This window comes from Miniopterus natalensis, chromosome 2 (genome assembly GCF_054644295.1).
Source record: "Miniopterus natalensis isolate mMinNat1 chromosome 2, mMinNat1.hap1, whole genome shotgun sequence".
NCBI classification, from domain to species: Eukaryota; Metazoa; Chordata; class Mammalia; order Chiroptera; family Miniopteridae; genus Miniopterus; species Miniopterus natalensis.
This window is the reverse complement of record NC_142082.1, coordinates 120,589,076-120,613,632: the sequence shown is the minus strand read 5'-3', so window position 1 is coordinate 120,613,632 and position 24,557 is coordinate 120,589,076. Positions and strand designations below refer to the sequence as shown.

Sequence of the window (24,557 nt, the reverse complement as noted above, 5' to 3'; positions counted from 1 at the left end):
CGACCTAGGATCCAGGCGATCAGGGTTCAATTCCTGGTCAGGGTACATGCCCAGGTTGTGGGCTCGATCAATGACTGACTCTCTTATCATTGATGTTTCTATCTCTCTCTCCCTCTCCTTTCCTCTCTCTGAGATCAATAAAGATATATTTAAATATATATATATTACTTCTCAACTATAGATAAAGCATAGACCAGGTAGATATGCTTTTCTCTTTTAAAGGCAGATATAATGAGTACCCTGTAAAAGAATTACATTTCCTTAAATTGTTAACTTAGATCTAGGCAGATATCTCCACACTGGAGACTCTAGCTGATTTAATATTTATGAAGTTATAGATAAAGCCAAATATAGTCATAATAAAAGTATAACATGAGAGGACCTGAAGATATGGCCTTCTGTACCTCATTCCTACATTAGAAGTATATCAACAAGTCAACAAACAAGTGCTGTTGAGGGTGTGGAGAAAGGGGAGCCCTGGTACACTGCTGGTGGGAATGCAGACTGGTGCAACCACTATGGAAAGTAGTATGGAGTTTCCTCAAAAAGTTAAAAATTGAGCTGCCATTTGACCCAGTGAGCCCCCTTCTAGGAATATATCCTAAGAAACCTGAAACACCAATAAGAAAGAATATATGCACCCCTATGTTCATAGCAGCACAATTTACAATAGCTAAGATCTGGAAGCAGTCCAAATGCCCATCAGTAGATGAGTGGATAAAAAAACCTGTGAAATATTTACACCATGGAATGCTGTGTAAAATAAAGAAGGATCTCTTAACCTTTGGGACAACTTGGATGGAACAGGAGAGTATTATGCTAAGCAAAATAAGCCAGTCAGAGAAAAACAAGTACCACATGATTTCACTCACATGTGGAATATAATAAACTAAATAAATTGATGGACAAAATAGATCCAGAGACATAAAAGTATGGAACAGACTGACAAATCTCAGAGGGAAGGTGGGGATGGGGGAGTGGGTGGGGAGAGATTAATGAAAGAACTTACATGCATATATGCATAACCCATGGACACAGACATTGGCCTGGGGAAGGCCTGAGGGTGGGGTGGATGCGGGGTGGAGGGGATCAATGGGGGAAAAAGGGGGAAAAAGAGGGACATCTGTAATGCTTTCAACAATAAAGATAATTTTTTTAAGTATATCTTCAGAAATCTGACACAAACACTACCTTCTTTGGAATCAGGATTCACTTTGGGGTGGGAGGTAATAAACCCTAATTTGCCATATACCTAATTCCCTATATCAGAAAGCGGTCTAGATCCTCCAGCACCTCCCACCCTGTCTCTCTCATGCTTATAAATATGAATGCAAAAGTTCTAATACCATAGTTCTTAGTTATACCAAACAGTAAGACACTTAAGGTGTGAGAACAGGTAGGTAGCAGTCCTTTCTGAAATAAAAAGTTCTATTACCATCTTCTCAAACTCTGACTCATTTGTTCAGAAATGCTTGGGTACCGAATTGGCGAGTGTGCTTTGGGCCTAAAATACAGTATTAATGAAATAAGGTGAGGGGCTCTGGGATGCTTTGTTTTGTATTACTATGTTTTGTTTTCCAACCTGCCACTCAGATTTTTACAAATATTAGGATTTAGATTTTTACAAATATTAAGGAAAAGAAAGTTAGACCTCACTTGAAATGAGTAAAAATGAAAGTGCAAAAACTTACTTTGTTGCCTGTCAGCCACTAGAAATTCAGAATTTCTCATCAATAGATAGAATTTAGTGGAACACAAATAAGTCTTTTTCCCAAAAATCTAAACATAACGTATTAAACAATCCTATTTGAGGTGTAAAGAGAATAAAATTTAGGTTAGGGATGATTTTACTAAAAAGTGCCTGGCTCCTTTCAAAGATATTTAATAAAGTTATGAAGTTTGCCAAGAGTGCTGCAGTGCTATTCAGAGTGGAGTCTCTAAAAAAGTCGCCTTGGTCTCATTTCCTGAACCGTCGAATTATGGATCTAGTTTGATGTGTGGTCAAGTATATAAGTGAGCTGCTTAAAAACGGAAATGGGTTGCAGTTACCCTTGATGATACCTTAGTGAATGAAAGACCACTGGGTAAATGCCAATGAACCTAAGAGTTTTCCAATTCTAATGGTCATAATCCTCCTTCTGAGGAATTTACAATGTATATGTACAAACTATATTCCTCATTATCTGAAAAGTTGCTTATACTTGTGTATTGGTTTTTGTAGCAAGAGAAACTGGGTGATATCTGCTTCTCCCTTCGCTATGTACCTACTGCTGGCAAACTGACTGTTGTCATTCTGGAGGCAAAGAACCTGAAGAAGATGGATGTGGGTGGCTTATCTGGTAAGTCTGTGATGTTTATTTTTTTTTAAATGCTGTTTCATCATGGTTACCAAGTGCATAGCACACATGCTGTGACTCCCCAGTCCTTAATGGATCACTGTTCTCTTTCCTGCGGAGGCTGGAAGCACTCTCGGAATTCATCCCAACACAGTACCCCAGGGAGCCACTCTTAATTTATTGGAATTGGCACAGAAGATGAAATCTATTTTCCTCCTTCATAGCAAAAGTATCAATTGTCGGTTCTATACCATTGAGAGCTGAAATTGTTTGCGTCTCTTCTGAAAGGCAAGGCTGCCCTGGCTGGTGTGGCTCGGTTGGTTGGGCATCGTCCCATGTACCGAAAGGTTGCTGGTTGGATTCCCAGTCAGGCCATATGCCCCTGTTGTGGGCTCAATCCCCTGTAGGGGGCTTGCAGGAGGCAGTAGATCGATGTTCTGCTTACACATCAATGTTTCTGTCTGTCTGTCTCTCTCTCTCTAAAATAACACAAAATATTTAAAAATACACACACAAACACACACCCTGGCTGGTTTGGCTCAGTAGTTAGAGCATTGGCCTGCAGACCCCACGGATCATGGTTTGATTCCCAGTCAAGGGCATGCACCTTAGTTGCAGGTTTGATCCCAGGTACTGGGGCCCATATGGAAGGCAACAAATCTGTCTCTCCGTCTCTCTCTCTCTCTCTCCCCCCCCTTTTCTTCCCACTCTCTAAAAATCAATGGAAAAAAGATCTTCAGGTGGGGATTAAAAAATTAAATATATATATATATGATTTTAATAAATAATTTAAAAATAGAAAGCAATGCCTATGACCAATTATAATTTTGTTGAGTTTTGGGGTTTTGCGGGGAGATTTTTTGGTCAAAGTTCACCCATCATATAAAATACAGTCTTTTATCTGAGATTTATTAGGTTTGATAGCCTAGCATAGTTTTTTAAAATACTGTTTTATTAAAGATTCTGCCCTTCAAATATATGTAAACAATAAAATCTGTCTGAGGATGAATCCCCATGGTAATTCATTTATTTTCTATAACTTATATTGGGGATGAAAAAGTTTTGGATTTAAAGTTCTGTAAAACCCATCCTTAGTTTTTTAAAAAAGGTGAGTAAAGTAGTATACTCTTGCTCAAAAGCAAAGTCAGCTCAAGGATTGTCATTTCCACACTTTAATTTTTTTCTTCTATGTGATTAAATCAATTATATGTAATTTTCCAGTAAATTATTACAGTGTGAGAAATTTTCTTGATATGCAACAAGGTTTCCATAGACTATAGTTGTCATTGTTTCCAACTGTGACACTAGAACTAGCAGTATTGGTTACTCGGGGATTTCTCCAATAAAAATATTGTAAACTTCAAAAGGTCACCCTAATGCAGCCTGGTGATTTTATATTCTAAAGCACCAATTTTCAACTGGTGTGTGCAAGGATTTTTTTTTTTTTTTTTTTGGTCAAATTTAATAATATTCCAAAGGCTTACCCTTTTATAAATGACCTGTAACACAAAAATCTACATTTAAATGTATGTGTTTTATGTTTAGTGGGACATAAAGATTGAAAGCTACATCTAAAGCTACATCTAAACTTATTTCCACATTAATGGAATTTTTTTAAATTTATCTTTATTTTTGAAAGTATTATAGATATCTTTCTTTTCCCCATTGATTCCTCCATCCTGCATCCGAGCCCCCCCCCCCCCCCCCGCCCGGTCTTCATCACCATATATGCATATAAATTCTTTGATTAATCTCTCCCCACCCACTCCCCCATCCCCACCTTCCCATTGAGATTCATCAGTCTGTTCTATGCTTCTGTGTCTCTGGATCTATTCTGTTCCTCAGTCTATTTTGTTTATTAGATTCCACATATGAGTGAGATCATGTAAAACTGAATCAGAAAGAAAACCTGAATAGGCCAATAACAACTGATGAAATCGAAGCAGTAATAAAAAAAAAAACTCCCAGCAAACAAAAGCCCTGGTCTGGAAGGCTTCACAGGGGAACTCTAATTCTTTAAGTTGTAGGGTTAGTTTACTAAAAATTTTTCTTGCTTTTTGAGGTAGGCTGGTAGTGCTATGAACTTCCCTTAGGACTGCTTTCCCTGTGTCCCATAGATTTTGGGTTGTTTTGTGTTCATTTGTTTCCAGGAAGATTGTGATTTTTTTCTTGATCTTATTGGTAACCCATTCATTGTTTAATAACATGCTATTTAGCCTCCATGTGGTTTGAATGTTTTTGAGTGTTTTTACTGTAGTTGATTTCTAATTTCATGCCCTTGTGATCTGAGATACTTGATATTTCAATCTTCTTGAACTTGTGGAGACTTGTTTTGTGTCCTAACATGTGGTCTACCTTTGAGCATGATCCATGTGCACTTGAGAGGAATGTATATTCTGCAGCTTTGGGGTGAAATGTTCTGTAAATATCAATTCAATCCATCTGATCTAGTGTGCCATTTTGAGTCACTGTTTGTGTTGACTTTTTGTCTAGAACATCTATCCCATGAAGTCAGTGGGGTGTTGAAGTCCAGGACTATGACTGTATTGCTGTTGATCTCTCCCTTAATGTCCTCAAGGTTATTATTGATAAGTCCTTATTTATTGCCATTTTAAATCTTTATGCCTATGTTTCTCTATCTCTTATTATTACAGCAGGTCCTTTAACATTTCCTGTAATGCTGGTTTGGTGGTGATAAACCCCTTTAGCTTTTTTTGGTCTGGGAAGCTCTGTATTCCACCATCTATTTTTGAATGATAGCCTTGCTGGATAGAGTAGTCTTGGTTTCAGATCCTTGTTTTGCATTACCTTGAATACTTCATGCCATTCCCTTCTGGCCTATAGTTTCTGATGAGAAGTCACCTGACAAACTTATGGGAGCTCTCTTGTAGGTAACAGATTGTTCTTCTCTTGCTGCCTTTAATATTATGTCTTGAATTTTTGGCATTATAATTATGTGTCTGCGTGTGGGCCTCTTGGGATTCTTCTTGCTTGGGACTCTCTGTACTTTCTGAACTTGTGTCTTTTTCTTTCACCAGGTTAGGGAAGTTTTCTGCCATTATTTCTTCAAACAGGTTCTCTAACCCTTGCTTACTTTTGACCTCTTCTGGCATTCCTATGATGTGACTATTGTTACATTTCATGTTGTCCCACAGCACCCTTAGACTGTCCTGTTTAATTTTTTCTTCTTTTTGGATCTCTGATTTTTTTCTACCCTGTCTTCTATTTCACTGATCTGATCCTCAGCTTCCTCTAATGGTGCTGTTTCCAATGTGTTCATTTCTACTATGTCATTCTTCATTTCCTTTGTAGTTTCCATATCTTTTTTCATGCTGTTGAGCATCCTTACAATCAGTATTCTGAACTCTATATCTGAGAGATTGCTTATCTCCATTTCATTTAGCTCTTTTTCTGGAGACATCTCTTGTCCTTTCATTTGGGGCTTGTTTTTTGTCTCCCCATTTTGGCGGCCTGTTTGGGTTTCTTTCTATGTATTAGGTAGATCTGCTAGGACTCTGTCTCTTTGGAGGGTCTCTGGTTCAGGCCAATGTCAGACACTGTTTGTGACTGGCCCTGAGTACCCTGTTTGGGGCTATCAACAACCCAAGGCTTGAGGTCCCTTCTGTTGGGGTTGGGTGTGCTTGGACAGGACCAAGATGCACACCAAAGTCTGCTTTTCCAAGGCCTGGGTCCAGAAGCAGATCAGGCACAGATTCAAAGCACTCTGAGGTCTGCCTCTGCCTGCAGGCTGATTAATCTGATTCTCTTAATGAGCCTCTAGTTGTAGAAACTACACAGGGTGGAGCAATTGCTTCCTCCCTCCCTCCCCCCTGTCCCCAGGCAAAAGCAGCAAATTATCTGCCTAAGAGAGATGTCCTCTGCAGTGTGGAGGAATGACTCAGGACAGGAATCCAGAGGGGTGCCTTCTGATCTCAATCTCCAGAGCCCACAACCCCAGATTTTCCTCACACGGCTCCAGTCCACTTTTTCCTCCTTCTGCTGGAGCCCAAGGTGAGTGGCTGCTCATGAAACTTTGTGCATTGGCTCTTTAAGAGGGCGCCTGCATTTCCAGTTCTCTCCTCCTGGCAGACAGAAGCCAGGCTGCTTTTCAAGCCAGATGTTATGTGCATACCTTTCTCAGCTCTGGGCTGGGAAGCCCAGTCTGGGGTTTAGGCTCCAGAGTCCTCAGTGGGAACCCCCCACAACTGAGATATCCCTCCAGAGCTTCAGCTGCTGCCTGTGGGAGCCCAGCCAGCCCTCTTTAACCTCCGCACTCCCTACCAGTCTCTATACTGTCTCCAGTTTTTGCCCTTGGTTATGAGGGTGCTCTCCAGCTCATCTTCTATTGCAGTTCATTATTCAGTATGGTTTTTCTATATTTTGGTTGTAATTCCAGTTTGGTCCCAGGAGAGTGTCTATGGAAGAATTTTTAAAACATACAATACTTAACTATTTAGTCAAGGGCACTGACCTCTTCTTAGACTGTCAAATTAAAAAATGACAACAGCCAACACAACAATAGTTGTCCAGTGTGAGTGAATCAAAATTATACCTATTTTTGTCAGATCGGCAAAAAATATAATTACTAAAATAGATTTTTAGTAATTAGTTTATGTGTGCCATGAGATGAAAAAGGTTGAAAATTGGTGTTCTAAAGTATTAAAAAAAAAAAAAAAATGCTAAAGCTGAGTCTCTACTTACTGAAGTAATTTGTTAATGAAATTCTCCTGGTGCCTCTTTATAAGTGAGTTGCCTGAGGAAGCTGCACTAATTCTTTCATGTCACTAAGACCTCATTTAATAACTTACTGCTTTCATTGCCTAATAGCATAACAGAGCAGATTTAAAGCAATGAAGCTTCCTCTAAAAATGTAAAGAGTACTTAATATGCCTAAGATGCAAAATACATGCATATATGTATGTATGTGTCTATACACATACCTTTCCTAGCTCTGTCTACTGCAAAGGCCTAGAAACAGACTGATCAAGTAGCCATGGGCATCCTTAGCACCAGACATGGTTTGAAAGGATCATTTCTCACCAAAAGAACCTGGGGCACATTAGAGAAATGGGAGATTCCAGGTGTGGCACAGGAAGTGTTCAAGACAAGCCTAAAGCATCCATTATTCCAGAAAGCAAGGAAGCTATCAAAGACTAGTGGGGCCATGTCTAAAGACTAAGGAGCCAACTTGAAGAGGCTTCCACTGGCAAACATGTGATCATTTGAGCTTTGTAATGATGATAAATGTGATGTATTTAAACCTAAAAAAAAAAAAAAAAAGGGATGGGGGGGCAAGGGATGTAGTGTGCCTATATCTGAAAAAAATTCAGTGAAGTTTTTAACTAGAAGAACAATTCCCTGTCAGATTACTACCTGGTATCCTGAGGTATGTCTTCAGGCACCTTTGACCTTTACTTTCCCTTTAGTTCAATAGCCAGACACTATCACAGGGCCCTTGTATATTCTCACAGGCTCCATTCCTGACTCCCATGCCAACAGTGCTGTCATCGCCTACGTCTAGTACTCACCCAGCCTGCCTTCCAGTTCACCTTATACCTTCAATGCTGCCTCCATTCTTAAGTCATTCTCTTTACCTGGAATTCTCTTCCTTTCGACAATACCTAGGTAAAGCCTATGCATTCTTCAGGCCCAGCTTAAGTCTCATTTTTTCCATCCATTCAACAAATGTGTACTGTGTCCCTACTTTTTGTTAGGTATTTTTGAAACCAGATTTGTATCAGTGGACAAAGAGCCAAAAAAATACCCACATGGAGCTTACATTTTAATGTGGGGAGATGGACAGGAAGCCAATAAATAAGTAAAGTGCATAGTATGCCGAAATGTGCCACTGAGAAAGCCCAGCAGGAAGTAGGATAAGGAACGTTGGGGAGTGGTTGTAAATGAGTTAGAGAAAGCCTATTGAGTGGGTCACATTTCAGCAACAATCTGGAAAGAGATGAGTGAGTGAGCCATGGGGTGTCTGGGAGAGAGAACATTTTAGGTGGAGGGACTCCATGAAGCCTTTTCTGATTCATTCCAATAGAACAAATCTTTCCCTTTTTCAAATGCCAATGGCAGTTTGTTTATACACCTCAAACTTCACACATCTCTCTCACTAGAATGTGCTCTGTATTTATATCTCCCACAGTGCCCTCACTGACTGGTAGCACTGAGCATAGCTGCTGGATGAATAATGAATTATTTACAATAGAGCTGTGGCCTGAAAAAAACAAGCCTTGCATTTCAAATTTGTTTAACCTACTTACCATTAAACTGACTTTAAGCACTTGGATGGTCTGTCTCAAAGTAAGTTGGCCTATGTATGTCCTATGAGACCAAAATTATCTAATGAGATCATTTCAGGTAATTCAAATGCCAAACTACATTTGCTGGAAATGGTTGGTTAATTGGAACCAAAGTGTGTTGTTTGGCCAAGGTTTAAATCTCACTCTGCCACTACTAGAAATATGACATTGGCAAGTTATTTAAGTGTTCTAGCCTCAGTTGCATTATCTATAAAGTGGGTACTTCCCATAAGAGAACATTGTGAGATATAAATAAAAGCACTGGGTCTGTCACATCTAAGTGCTCACTAAATATTGCCGTAATTTTTCTTTTTTTTCTTTTTTTAAATATTTTTTATTGATTTCAGAGAGAGGAAAGGAGAGGGAGAGATAGAAACATCAATGATGAGAGAGTGAGTCATTAATCGATTGCCTCCTGCACATCCCTCACTGGAAATAGAGCTCAAAACCTGGGCATGTGCCCCAACCGGGAATTGAAACTTGACCCCCTGTCTCATAGGTCGACGCTCAACCACTGAGCCATACCAGCTGGGCTGTAATTTTTTTTCTATTAGTAACTTAATCAAATCTTAGGTTAAATATGCAAAATGTGAAAGCAACCAATGGACAGTTTAACCAATTATTTGATTCAATGGAAAAAGAACGTTCATTAGTTTGTTTAATGAGATTGCCTAATCAATTCAAGCAAAATGATATCAGTAGACCATGTTTTTCATATACCCAACAAGTGAGTTAAGACAAGGTATGGAATTAAACAACAAATAAAACAAAGATTTTTTAAAAACTGAAAAGAATAAGAAATGGAAAACATTTTTAAAATAATTTTTATTACTACTCCCCAACAGCCTATTTCTTTCTTTCCTATGTGTTAATTCAAACTGCAATGCAGAAAGATTTTGCCTCTGTCATACACCCATGTAGCATACCCAGCAAATCCTAACCCTTCTTACCTTACAATTTAGGAATCCTTTTCTAACTTGGTTTATGCATGGAGTTCTCATTATAGACCTCTGAGGTCATTTCTGAAGGCAATAGTCTCAGAAAATTGAAATTTAGAGACATTAGATAATGTACATATATCATCTTGCTCCATATCTGGCACATAGGAGGGGTTCAATACTGGCCATCACTTTTGTTGTTAGTATTAACAGTCAAAGTCACCTGATTTGCAGGTGCTCTACCTGAGACTGAAGCCCAGGCCTTCTGATTCCCAATGCAGAACACTTTCCAAAACACCAAAAACCATCACCTTCGAGGTGGGAGAATAGGGATTCCCCAGCTGGAGGTGAAACACCAAGATGAGGTCCTCAGTGTTAATAAGGCTAGAAATGGAAGCTTCAAGGATTTCTTGAAGACTGCAGAAATTTCCATATGTATAAACCCCTGTGAATACTCCCAGAATCACACAACTACTTCACTTGTGGCTTTTGGCAGACTTCTCTACTTGCATGACGCAGTATGAAACAGAATGCGGTCTCCTGAACCATCCCATTCCCTCCTTCCCTGAAGCTAGCACATAGTCCTCGTGAAATGTTCCTAAGTGTTCATACTGCTAGGAACCAGGGCTGAAAAAACAAGGGTGAAAGGTTTGTAGCCCTGCTGCCTAAATTGTAAAGAGAACAAAAGCATGTCAAACTTGGTGGTAAAAGGGTTCTGGGAAAACTCATATAAGAAAGTGAAATTATATGCACCTATTCCAGCAGTCTCCTGAACATTAAGGAGCTAGAGAGGTGGCTGTGAGGTGGGATCAGGTCAGGAGTGGCTCCAGGGCTGATTGAAAAAGTGATGATTTTTCCTCATCACCTCTTTCTGCCTTTTACTTCCCTCCCCAAGCCCACCCACAGTGTTCTTGGCCATCCCCAGTCCTGTCTTATCTCTGTGGAATCTGTACTATAGACAGAAAGGGTAGGGCTACAAGAGAGTACCCCAAAGCATCTAAGTCTCTAAAGAAGGGGGTAATGAAATTCAGAAATGACAGCATCTGCTTGAGGAAGATGATGGGTGAACAAAAAGGGGACTGACTGTAATAAAGGCATCACCACCATCTGAATACGTGAGACTGCCAGTGCATGTATTGGTCACTGAGACCTGTATCAGTAAGATGGACCTTGCCCACCCACCCAACTCTACCACACCCTCCCACACACTCTTTCTATGAGGTGTAATTTTTAAAAATTTTTCATTGGTTTGTATTTTCCTGCTTCTACTATCCTAGAAATATAACTTGGGAAATACAGCCAATTTAAATATTTGAAGTCATCTAGGAAAGAGCACACAGCCAACTTTAGGGAACCACTAGACTTCACACAGAAACCATGAATCAGCAGAGACAGAGCATTCTTTCAGGCATTATTTTTCAAGATGTGATATTCTCCCTACATCAGAGTCACCCCGGGTCCAGGTTAAAATGTAAGATTTTAGGGACTACTTCATACTAAGCTATAACTGAGTACCTCAGGGTGGGAACCTTGACACTATATTTCTAAAATCCCCATGTTATTCTTACATATCTTAAGTTTCAAAACTACATTTTATAGAGCATATAGAGTTATCTGAAGCTACAGTAGTAATCATATCACAATATATGAATTTATCAAATCACATTTTTTACCTTAAACTTACACAATGTTATGTCAATTATATCTTATTTTAAAAATTAAAAAAATTAAAAAAAAACAAACTACACTTTAGAGGCTTCAATGCTACCTCACAATTTTAGCTGAGGTCCAGGTCAGTCCAGTGGGGTTAGAATTTTTTGGTCAGTGATGTTGAATGCATCCTTTGCCTTATATACTGGGATTTTCCTAAATAACAAGTTCTATTTTTTTCATCAGCTCAAGTATCCTCTTTCCTGAAAATTACCTTTCCCACATGTGTAAACTATTGTCTTTTTTTCTTCAGTCAATTCCAATGAAAGTGAAGATAAAAGCGATAGATGGTTCTTTTATACATTCCTGACCACCAACCACCATTATCTGTCTTTCCATTGGTGCTGAAAGCATGACAAAGAAAACCACTCCACATTCAATTGATTTGAGCTAAAAGCCACTAATCTGGGAGCTGAGCCAATAAATAAAGTGGCAAAAAACTTCTATGAGCCAATTAGATATGGATATGCAAATTAATTGGCCCTGATCTCAGGGTCAAGCACTAATATGCAAATAAACTGGCATCATTTGGAGCTCAGAGGACAGAAATATGCATAATAAGTTGGCTGTGATGTCAGAAGTCTTCATCATGATTTTAGGCTTGAATGTTAGAATATAAAATTTTGTGACACTTCAAAGTGTTTAGTTACAATATTGAAAAATAATTTAAATTCCTAAGATGCAAATAAATTGATCTAAAAAAGAAATGACAAATCTTTAAACTGGATCATCCTAGAAACTCAGTTACTAAGAAGGGTTATAGCCAAGCCCTATCCAAGTTGAGCTCCAGCCATAGTTACCACAGAATGGATAGAATGTTATGCCTGAAGGACTAATAGTGGTTTTAAGAAAATGAAAAGAGCTGTTGTGAGGCATGGCCTATATTTGAAATCAAGAGAAATGAGTGATAGGCTGAAATGCGTTAGTTAGAACAGTTAGCACAACAACTCCTAAATAAGTCCTTTAGCTGGCACGTACAGGTTCATCACTCAGCAGACATTTGAATATACACTGAGCCAGGCACTACGCCAGTCCTTGAGTGCGCAGGTAAAAGTCACAGCAGATCTGTGCACAGCACAGCGTGAGCCAGAAACACCTTTCTAAATGCTTTACATAGGTTAAATGATTTAATCCCTATTATACCCTTATGAGGTAGATACTATTTTAAATGCTATTTTATGGCTGGAAGTAAAGCACAAAGAGGTGAATAACTTTCCCAAGGTCACATAATTAGTATGTGCAGAGTTAGAATGTCAACCCAGTCTGTCGCCATGAATAAAGCATATGACTTCTAAGTCCTAATCCTTTCTCAGCAGGCTCAACCTGGAGAGCAGATGTCTAACTATATTTACAGTTTGAGAGATGGCCAAAAGTTCTACCCTATTCCAAAATTCCTTTGTACCCAAACTAAAATTCCACCAAGGAAGCCACTAATACAAATTAGTTTGTGGATTCTTTAGTTAGTGTTTGGCTACTTAGACAGCAAAGACAGGATCAATGAGTCCATAAGATCAGATATCAAATATTAGATTTCTAGGCTGAAAGGACCACCTCAGTTTATCCCTTGTGTGCAGATTGATATGTTATTTTAGTGACTGAGTTTTTGTACACTACAGAGAATGAGATATAAAATGGTATAGTGGTATCAGTGATAAAAGTGAAGGGATGTTGGCAAAACATTCTAGAAGAAAGTCCAAGTCTAAGGGATCTGAGTGCCTACTAGTAGGTGGTAGAGAAAGAGCTAGGGAAAAACTTTATCTACTACACAGTTTTATTAAGGGCGGACTCTAGAAGACAGTATATGACATTGTGGGGGTGTCAGTGGGCAGCCGATGTAATATAGAAAAGCTAACTACCTCTCTAAAGTGCTGTGGGATGCTGTGGGTCAAAATTAGATATTTAAATAAAATTGAAGAAATTGGAATTACAATAGACAACTTAGAGTTCAGCTGGAAAATGTTAACAAGACAAATCCACAGATGGAGTAGCGGGATGCCAAAGAGGTCTGTGCTAAGGCATTTTTACTAGTCACCATGAAATTCTGAATCTTGAAGGTGACAAATGCTTTGAGCCATTGAAATGTCAAGTTCAGTGGATAAATGAAAAAGTCTTGCTAGTCTGAGTCAGCCAAAATGTGGTAGATGAGCTCCAGCGTGGGCAAGTGTAGAAACAAGACATTAAAAGAGAAAAAAATTAGAGTGTAAAGTAATAGGGTCAATTATAAACACCAAAAAAAGGTCATGGAGAACCATCGCTGAGGATGCTTACCAAGTGCACTGCTCCAACCAGAGGCTTGGTGTTGTCATAGAGGATTTGACAACGTACGAGAGGGGGAAAATGCCCTCCCTTTGTCTTGGACTAAAGCCCACCCACGTGTAGGGTACACATAGTTGTGGTCACACACCACACGAAAGATACAGTAGTATTAGGGGAGCAGAGGAGGGCCCCTAAAGCAGGGGTGCAGGGGTGCAGGCGCTGTGTGCGAGGACAGGCTGAGATTGGGGCTTTGTAGTCTGGACAAGGAGAGCTGAGCAGAGAGATGACTGAAGCCCCCAAATACTCCCGTTTTTGAAAACTAAAGTTGGTGGGCTTTTTAAGAGATATTATTCACATTTGATGGAAAGGTTTCTTCTAATAAAACAATTAGAAATATACAGCAAATGTCTATGCCACTTTCTCCTTCTATGAAGCTACAAGATTCCTGGTAGGCCGACACAGGTGACAATGGAAAATACCATCACATCTCAAACACAGTAAAGATGCTCAGAGAAATGGAAACATCAAAAATAGTCTTTTAAAAAAACTGTACTGTATTATAGTCACCTCCACTTTCAAAAGGATGTTTAGGTTGTATTTGGTCCCTTGGTCCTCATGTCTGTTATAAATGTATCACTCTCTTTCCCTCTGCTCCGTAGTCTTGCCACCTGCTGCACCAGGAGCTGCTTTGAGAGCAGGGATTGTGTCTATTTGCGCTTTATTCTCTGAGCCCCTAGCACATGAGTTGGGGGAATAGACCTCAATGTTTCCTGACTAAGCAACCAATTACGGATTTTTAAATTCTGCCAGTCTAACAGGCTATTTTGTCTTCATCTTCCAACTGATCCAACTTCAAGTTTCCACTTAATGAAATTTTTTGGCACCATATAGTAACACGGTAATACAAATAGCAGCTATGAAAAAAGTCAAAATAACATAAATGTAATTCTCGAAAGTAACTGGTTATTTAGCTGTCATTTTCAGATTTTTCTTCCTTCATTCCTCCTCATTCCCTTTAGTAATGAAACAAACAAAAACAAACAAAAACCCAGACTATCTCCAGGAGATGAAGAGAGTGACCCAGAAATGCCCACATTCCTAGGGGGTTTCCTCTATGACAGCCATGAAGACATTTTTCAGTGAAGAAAGAAAGACAGAAATGGTCCCCTGGCCACATCTCCTGCCCGGCCTGAACAGATGAGGCAATGATTCAGCATCGTATCTGTTCACTGCTGTATGGACCAACTCCTTACAAAAGGCAGTCAGGAAGCCACTGCAGCTGGGTGCCTTTCTGAATTTCTAATGACCGAGCTTTTGCTATTCACCATCCGCATGATCCCTGGGAAACTAGCGGGCTTCCTATAATTTTTTTCTACACATAAATCATCTTAAGTGTTTACTTACGATATTAATTTATTATCTTAAAAATATGAAATAAACACATGTTTTATATCCTCAGGAACACAAAACTGCTTTTACCCAAAATGAAAGCAATATGGTTGATTGACAAGAAATTCATAGATTTCAAACTAGTAATTTCAGCCAACAATATGATAGTGTAATTAATTTTCCCCGTGAACCGAAAATTACAGAATGCATATTTAGTGATAGTATAATTGCAGAACTAATACATATAGAACTAATCCATATGGGGCTGTGAGATTTCCCAGTTATCCACTGATCTTACAGCTGCCACTTATGCATATTATGGACTGTCATACCCTAATTAAGGAGGCAAGTGCTTTTACAATATTTCCCCAGATTTTTAAATTTTTAGAAAAGCTTAAGAAGTTAAGTTAAAATAACCTATAACCCCATCACTTATTTTAATATGCAAGGTAAAAATATTGTCTTTAAACTAGTCCCTCTAATCCCTTCCCATTCAGAGGTAGTTAATTGTCTCAAGGAAACCATTTGAAATTTCATGTCCAGATTTTCTATTGTTTTATATAAATTAAACACACACATATACATCTATATGCACTTTATACAAATGGAATCAGATCAAACACATTATTCTGTAATGCTTTTTCATCCAGCAATATAAATAGAGATCCTTCCAGGCAGGTACATATAGATGTGTCATTCCTTTTATACTCATTGCATAGCATACCTTTGTTTGGATGCATCGAATTATACTTAGTAAGTCCCTCATAAATATTAAACTCTCTGAGGAAAACTAACTTCACCAAAGGACTTAAAGCAATACCTAAATAAACAAAAGAACGTGCTCCTGAATAGGAATATAATATAGTAAAGATGTCAGCTACTCCCAAATTATTATTAAATGCTATAAATGAAGTTAAAAGACAAGTAACAGATCAGAAGAAAGCAGATAAGACAGTAATGTCCCTATAATACAAAGAGTTCCTCCATATCAACTAAAAAAAAAAAACAATTGGGGAAAGTTCCCATTCTTTTAATGTTCCTAAAATTTTCTTGCTGCTGCTTCTACTATTGGCTCCTGTTGATGAAAGGTAAAATTTTACATCTATACAGTTTCATCATGCCTCTAAACAAGAAAGGATTTTAAAGTAAGATGCAATTACCCTAAGTTCAAAGCCTAAAAATGTGTTGCTTTAAAAAGACAACTGCAATTGATTGCAAAGAGTACCAAAAAAAAAGATCCGTTCATTAGCCTGCAGCTTTTCATCAGCTGTATTTGCAGGAGTTTGAATCCATTAAAACACTCAACCCAGCGGCACTGTTTTGATAGCAAGTTGCATATACCTGTGACAGTCAGTGTAAAAGTATATACCTTCACAAAAGTAAAAACCAACATGTTTAAGAGAATCTACAAAAATACTTAAACATTTAAAAGCTGCTTACAATAAACACTGTCAATTCGAGGTGTCCATCTAAAAATTACTCTTGAGTGCCATAATACCTTCTCTACATGCAGGGAAAACGTGAAGAACAAAGCTAGCGTAAAGAGCTGTATTATCGTGAAGCTCTGGTTTATGATCTAATTGGAAATCTATTTTAATCTTAACTGAAAGATGTGTTCATGTTTTATATAAGAATTTCCCTGAAAAACACTTAAAATAGTTTAGTGGCAGAGAATTTAGAAGATGCAGTGAATGCTTATGAATTATGTAAGTCTGAACTTTCATTTTAATAACTTCATTAAAATATAAAAACCTTAAAAGCCTCTCAACAAGAATTTAACTATAGAAATGCTTTCTATGTGCCCTGACCTTGCCGAAAGGCATGCCTAAGGCACAATTTAGCAGTTATTACAGGGCAAAGCCTAATAATAAATACCTATCTGAAATGCCAGCATTTGTCCCTTCCGCCATGGCCTCCAGTGGAGTAGCAACTGGGCCATAAACAGACCCTCTCCTGAGAGACAGCAGGACGCATGGAAAAAAACAGCAACTGGCATTGGAAAACCTGGATCTGAAGCCTTTAACCTTTCGGATCCTCAGTCTGTTCATCTATATAATTGGGGTGTTAATGACAGCATCGTTGTTGGGTTAGCAAATGAAGTACAGTGGGTCCTCAAATAACATCATTGCCATTGTAACCTCGATGAGACGCCATGGGAATTTAACTGGCTTATAACAATTAGCCTATAGTAAAATTAGTTTCATTAAAAGTCACAGAACGTACCCATGACATTGAGGACTTAATTGTAATGTCAGATGGAAACTCAGTTTCTAAGCAAAGGGCAGCTCTTGGTTAACTATTTTCCTCACCATATCCTAGTTCCTAGAAAACAGGTTCCTGCATGACTGATACAAATATTGCGCACATGTTCGTGTGTGCTTAAAGAAGCAATTCCATTATTTGGATGGCAGTTATCTACTTAGATTAACCTATCCTAGGAGAACATGCCAAGGTTCACCAACAAATTCTGCTCCCTTCCTCTGCTCCTGATTGGCCGCAAGGCTCAGTATATTCTATAAAAAATAAGATAAGACCAGTGGTCTATTTCTCAAGTACTATATTTTTACCACCTTCAGCTCTTTAAGTTGTTTATTTCAACTTTCTAAGATACCAGGCTTCTCTTTCAAGTGTTTTTTTATAATAACAGGCTTAAGACAAAAGCAGTTAATTGGGCCAACAAATAGGGATAAAGAGGAATAGAACCTCCGTCATCCTAATTATCAAGTTGGTGCCTGGTTGCTAGACAAACTCTCCCTCTCTCTAAAAGGAGACAACATGAGGTGGAACCTGCTGTTGCTATGTTAATTTGACTAGAAGTTGGCAGGGCCTTGTCCCAAAGCAACCACCGTTTGTCTTCCAAATAATGGTGCCCCAGCAAATTAATACCTAATTGGATACAATATGAGTCAGCTTCCATTGCCCATTGTAGGTACATAATTGAGTGGTCAAGATTCCAATTTTCACTTAGCTCTACCAGTTCTCAAATCTTTACAAATAATAACACAAGAGAAGTGCCCATGTAAACTCTCACATTCTTGCAGAACTTCAACTCTCTTCAGTTTCTTTTCCTCCAGCTGATTTCCTTTTATGTATCAAACATTCCCAGGCTGTGCCCTTCCGGGCAGGTGTTTTGTTTTTTTTTTAAATGAAAACACTCTGGCTGGATTATGCATCTACTCTCCAGCCTCCACCTTAAATCGGATGGATTGCTCCAGTTGCCAACAGGAAAAGCAACTTCGTTAAAATACTTCCTAAGGAACTAGGTAGGAAATGTGAAAAACTGTTGTATATTAGTCCTACATCAGAGATGATGCCTCTGTGCCACTTTGATTTGTTACTTAACTAATCCTAAATTTTCCCACATCAGTAATGTTGAACAGGGCCTCTCTCAAATAACCAGCCAGTCTGACCCAAGGTTAAACCAATTGCTTAGGAAACATTTTCTGCGAAGCTATGAACCTGAAGACCATCTATATACCAGGCTTCAGGGATAAAAGTGTCAGAGTTTCACAGGATGCTAAGGGAGATTTAAACATGAAATTAGTAGGTACATTCTAGCGTGATCCTCAAATTTACAAAAAACCTCTTCACAAACACATCAGTAATGTTGCTGCTTTTATTTTTAATAAAGAATGTTTAGTATTCCTGCAATAGAACTTAAGAAAGTAGAATTAGAGCATTATGTAAGTTTAACCAAAAGCTAAAGAGAAAGAGCTCATCTTCAAGCCAAATTATATAGATAGAAATTTTGACAGATGTAGCTTTTAAAATCACTTGGCTCAGCAGTTGAGCACTGCCTATGATCCAGGAGATCAAGGTTCCATTCCCGGTCAGGGCACATGGCCGGGTTGCGGGCTCAGTCCCCACCCAGGGTGCATGCAGGAGGCAGCCAATCAATGATGACTTGTCATTGATGTTTCTCTCTTTCTCTCTCTCCTTTCCTCTCTCTGAAATCAGTAAAGATAATGTTTAAAAAAAAACACACAATTATAGATTTTGATTCTTATAACTGCCACTTGAAATTTTTTTAAAAATCTAAAGCAGTTCAGCCATCCTTAATGCTGTAAAAGGGGCTAGTTATTAAAGCTACTAAAATGATATTTACTTGTAAGCAAGATACGGGAATGGGATTTTTGTTTTTATCTTGGGTGGGTCAGTGAACAATAAGATTTCTTTTTATTTGTTTGACTGCTGTTGGAATGGGTGGTTCTTGTCATTGCCTCTCTAACTTGCCATTTAAATTTCAAAATGATTTCATCTGAAATGTAAAACAGCAGTGCAATCGTATTACTGAGATCATTCATTTCAAAGATGAGATTGTCAACAGAGCTTCTCTACTTGACACTGAGAAGTCTGTAATATTGCATTTGTTTCTGGAAACACACTTAGGAGAGACATTGACTTTCTAAAGCAAATCCAGAGGGAAATCAGGGTCATGCAGAGGGCAGACACAGTCTCAGTTGAGGAACTGTTGAAGGAATTGGAGATGTAAAAGCTGCAAAAGACAAGGCAGAGAGAACACAATAACTGCCTGCAAATATGTGAGAAAAGAACTGAACTTATTCTTGTTAACTATAAAGATCTGAACTGGGATCAATGGGTATAAGCAATGAAGATCCATATTTAGCTCTTTCCATTTCAGTACCTAAGCAAAGGCTAGAGGCCAGCTTAGCAGAAATACTGTGTAGGGACGGTGCCCTCCCCAACACTATAGGTAAGGGAGTTAATCTGTTAAATCCCTCCTGTCTCCCAAAACTCTCTCATTCTAAATGAGAACTAAAGCTCTAAAGCATCATGCGCAACCTGAAGCTAGTATTAGCACATGAAAAAAAAAAAGCATCTATTAAAGACAAATTTACCACCACCAAGAGCCAGTATTTTTTTCCTTTAAAAAAATAAAAAGGAAAGACTACTAGCGAAGATAATAACAATACATAGCTATAATCTAGCTATAATCTAGTCAATGCTTTTGGTCTTGTTTAATCCTAAACCTAATACCATAAAGTTGTTATCTCCACATGAAAATGAGGAATCTAAACCTCGGAAAAGTAAAGTGACTTGCTCAAGGTCACAGAGTGAATAAATGATATGCCCCAGCTCCTCACTCCAGCTGCATCTGTTACCTAAGCCTGTCTGCTTACCCGCTGCATCCCACTGTCTAGACTATGCACACTCTAATTTTGATTGTCTATAATCCCCAAACCGGAGAAACTTCAACCCTAGACGATAGTAAATGTTTTGAGTTGCAAAATTATCATTAGTTGACTCACAATTAATACTTTCTATAGATTATTTTGACAAAGTAACAATATCCAACTGTGCCTGCAAAAGCCAACACATGCAAATCCCCATGACTTCATAGATAAACAGCAAATGGCCTAATGAGCAAAAAAACAACTGCTCTTTATTCATTTTTTCCTTCTGTGTGTTTTTTATTTCTGCTGGAAAATAATGTCCAGAAGGAATCTGTGTTCTTTTCAACTAAAAAAAAAAAAGGAAGGCTTGCATTTACAAGTTTACATCATACAAAAAAGAGCCCGCATGAAACAGTGAGCTGTGGCTTCCCGGTGGGTTCCTGGGCAGTTTTAATTTACTTTTAATCATTTTAGGAGTCGTGCCTCAGAGGTAGGAGCTGAAAAGCCTCATAGAATCTTGCTGTTTTTTCTTTCTTGTCCCTCCTCTTTTAGTTTGACAAAACGTGCTAAAACAAAACAACAAACTGGGTAGAACCAATTTAGGTTTTGCTTCTCCTGGAAGCTTTAGATATCCTGGCCCCATCTTCATTACGCTTCGCCTTTCCTGCCCACATATTTCACTGGCCACAGACTTGTCTTTGACTATGTCCTGTGAATGCCTGTTCTCTTTCATGAGACTGAAGCTCCTTAACCATCAGGGTTGCAAGGCGCCCTGTGTATTCCTGTTTGTGTTTCCCCAGCGCACAGGAGTTATTCCTTCCCACGACCTAGCCCACACTATAGGTATCAGTGGCTCTTTCTCTGTGAATTTCTTTTGCCCGAGACGTGACAACTCGTTTTCACATGGCCATCATCTAGCATTACCTAGCATATAGTTAGGTCCCCATAAGGGTTGAAATTTAAATGAAAATGAGAACATTTTGTCCCTGACACTGGGCTTATAATATGAACTGAATTGAATTGAATCAGAACAAATAAAATTGAACTGAATTGAATGCATTAAGACATTATTATGTCACAATAAAATTACCTAGGTTATATTTATAGACGCATTGATTAGCACGGCCTAGCTACGTGAGTCTAAGGACTGATACTCCCAGGGTTACCTATTGTGTTACCATAGAAAGGGCAGCAGCCTGGCAGGGCCGGGACGGGGGTGCGGGTGGGGGTGGGGTGGAGGGAGTCAGTGAGGGGAAAAAGGGGGGACATCTGTAATACTTTCAACAATGAAGATAATTTTTTTAAAAAAGGCAGTAACCTTTAGGCATAATATTGTAGTTAGTTCTTTAAACTGAGGCCAAAGTGGTAGACATGGTCCAAATCACTTTGTATTTGAAGAGTAGCTAGGGGATGTGGAACAAACGTCATGGTTGACAGTATTTCAAAAAAAGCAAATAATGCATAAAGTAACATGAACTGCTACTTTTGTTTATATGGGAGGATCCCCAAAACAAGTTGATCTTAAATTTCATTCTCCAGGCTAAGGCACCTTCTTGGTCCAAAGTTTGCTGTGATCCCAGAGAGAGAGAGGAACCCAGTTACCATCCACGCCTCAACCCTGCTCCTTTCTTATTAACTCCGGCTTCTAGAAACCAGTCCAGCAACAAGTCAGTCACCATCTGGGCTAAGCCCTGAGTTAGGCACTTGAGATTTGGTCAATGAGATGGACACTGTCCCTCTACTTACAGAGCCTACAGTCTCAAAAAGTCTATAGTCTTGACAATACACAAGTACAAAAATAATGGCAGATCCTGTGTTAAAAAAAAAGTCAACAGAATGTGACATAAAGAAATGAAAAGAGGTTTCCCTCACCCAAAGGATGTAGTAAGCTGCTTTAGGAATTATAGGCAATTCCTTTCTCAAAATTACATCCCCTTTCATCAAAAAATTATCTGTAAACCAGATGAACAAAAATTTTATAAAAACCATAGTGATGGGGGAGGGGGGCGGGAGATATCCCTTCCCTACGATCTCTACGTAAGTAGCATAGAGTTGAATAATGATGTTCACCTATCAGTAAAGCTTTTGGAGCATATTCCTCCTTATATGTTACTTGTAGATTTATACATTTTGTACATTTACTATTGTAGTAATATAAATTGGAGACTATATAGTTATTTAAAAGTAGAAACTTGTAAAGGCTAAAGGAAATATATTCATTTTACAATTTTTTTATGAATGATAAATATGTTATTCTCCACTTAAAAGTGTCATTAAGCCCTGCCAGGCGTGGCTCAGCAGTTAAGCATCACCTATGATCCAGGAGGTCACGGTTCGATTCCCAGTCAGGGCACATGCCCAGATTGTGGGCTCGATCCCCAGTAGGGGGCGTGCAGGAGGCAGCTGATCAATGACTCATCACTGATGCTTCTATCTCTCCTTCTCCCTTCCTCTCTCTGAAATCAATAACATTTAAATTTTTTTTTAAATAAGTGTTATTCATATTTATATTAATGAGCAAATATGCCTCATTATACCCTGAAGACATAGTCTTAACTTTATGATACAGGAATTCTCAAATATTTGATTTTGCTTTTCACTTAGCTTTAGTGTGTCACATCTGCAAAAATACTTAACAAAATCACAAGATTAATATTTAATAGGACTTAGTTTGAGATTCATAGTAAATATAAACCAGTATGTCATATTGATGGGAATTTTTTATCATTTTAGCCAACTTCTCTCACCTAAAGTAGATCATTTTTTTAATCTCCAATAGTAACCAACACAGCTCACTCTAGAAGCTGAGGAAGAGTTTAGCTCTGTCATTCTTATTTTTCACTCATGTGAAATATATTTGCATTATTAAAATTTCAAGCTACCATTGTTGTTTTTTCAGGAACCACTTTAAGCAACATAGTCATTTTGTGAGGATTACTCTGTTACAACTGAATGGTATAATCCATACATCAGTATAACTTGGCTCACATGAACTGAGTACATAGCAAAACACCAAAAGCAAATAAACAAGCGAGGGTCTCCGAGTACCCCATACCCACTGTGGTGCTTCCTTGCATGTGAATCAGGCCCACACAAGGGCACCACTGTGTTCTCTACCTCAAATCTTAGTCAATCTGTCACTCTATTATTTTTTAGAAGAAAAAATATATAAAAATGGAAATTCTAATATTTTCTTCACCTTGGGAAGAACTAATTCCTCACTGGAGACTTCAGAGGACTAAAGGCTTCTAGTTTATAAACCAAAAATCTGCCAAACATACTATATTTTTCTTCTTTTCTCTTACTTCAGGCAGAAAAATATGTTGTTTCAATTTTTCTTCCTTTAAAAATCAATTACTCATTCACCAAGAAGAACAATGCATTGTAATTTATCAATGCAATGTATAATTTTTACGTAAAAATGACCCACATTCTGATAAATGGTAAGCTCTTCATAAATTTCAGAGATAATGTCATACTCTGAAAAGAAAAACATATAAAGAAGCACTAGGCCAGATTGGCTTCAGGACTTGCAATGTCACACAAGGAATCAGAATGGCTGGATGTCTAGCCTGTAAAAGGGGAGACTGGGTGGGTAACAGATGGCTGATTGCAAGTATTTGAAGAATTGTCCTAATGACAGAAGTTTGAAGTTATGCATTCAAATATGTACTGTATGAAATACCTAACTGCTAAGTATCACAATGTGCTAGGAGCTGGAGAAACAAAAATGGATAAAATGTGATACCTCCCTTCAAGCTTGGAGCTGGCTCAGAGAAATCCACTTAGATTTCTGTGTGAGATTTCTGTGTGAGAAATCCACTTAGAATACTGTGTGAGATACAGGAGTCCACAAACTTTTCCTGTAAATGACCAGAGAGTAAATATTCTAGACTTTGCAGGCCATGTGGTCTCCTGCAACTATTTAATTCCACCCTTGTAATACAAAAAGAGCCATAGACAATATGTAAAGAATGGACATGGCTGTGTTCTAATAAAACTTTATTTGTGGACACTGACATTGGAATTTCATATAAAGTCACATCTTGTGAAATAATATTCTTTTGATTATGTTTTCAACCTTCTTAGCTCATGCCTACAAAAACAGACGGCACCCACATCTGGTCTAGGGAAGTAATTTGCTGAGTCCTGAAAAAGCTTAACAGGATTTTACAGAAGCTCAGAGGAAGGGTAGATAACTCCATCTGGGGCAAGGGGTGTCTTGGAAGCTTCCTGGAGAAACAACTGAGTTGAGGGAGTATGAAGCTCAAGGGGACAGGCCCAAAGGCCAGTGTGAGCAAAGGCATGGCTGTGTGAAACAGGCTGGGGAGTGCAGGTGAACTGCAAGCGATGTTGCTCAGCAGAGTGAGACATGAAGTTGGAGAGAGAGACAGGGTCACCAAAGAAATTGAACTTCATTCAGTGGAGGTGTTGGGTAGCCACGGAGGGCTTTAGGCAGGGAATTTTTGCTGAAATGGTCAGCAGCGG

At 38.6% G+C, this 24,557-nt stretch overlaps 1 protein-coding gene across 2 annotated transcripts in view; it reads left to right on the top strand.

Annotated features, from left to right (window-relative positions):
• The window catches only part of SYT1 (synaptotagmin 1), a 328,980-nt gene that overhangs the window by 239,287 nt on the left and 65,136 nt on the right, over nt 1-24,557 (top strand). For both annotated transcript variants that reach the window (XM_016199415.2, XM_087814523.1), the window contains exon 7: nt 2,222-2,339. In XM_016199415.2, coding sequence (XP_016054901.1) covers nt 2,222-2,339 — 118 coding nt within the window. The remainder of the gene's footprint in view (nt 1-2,221; nt 2,340-24,557) is intronic.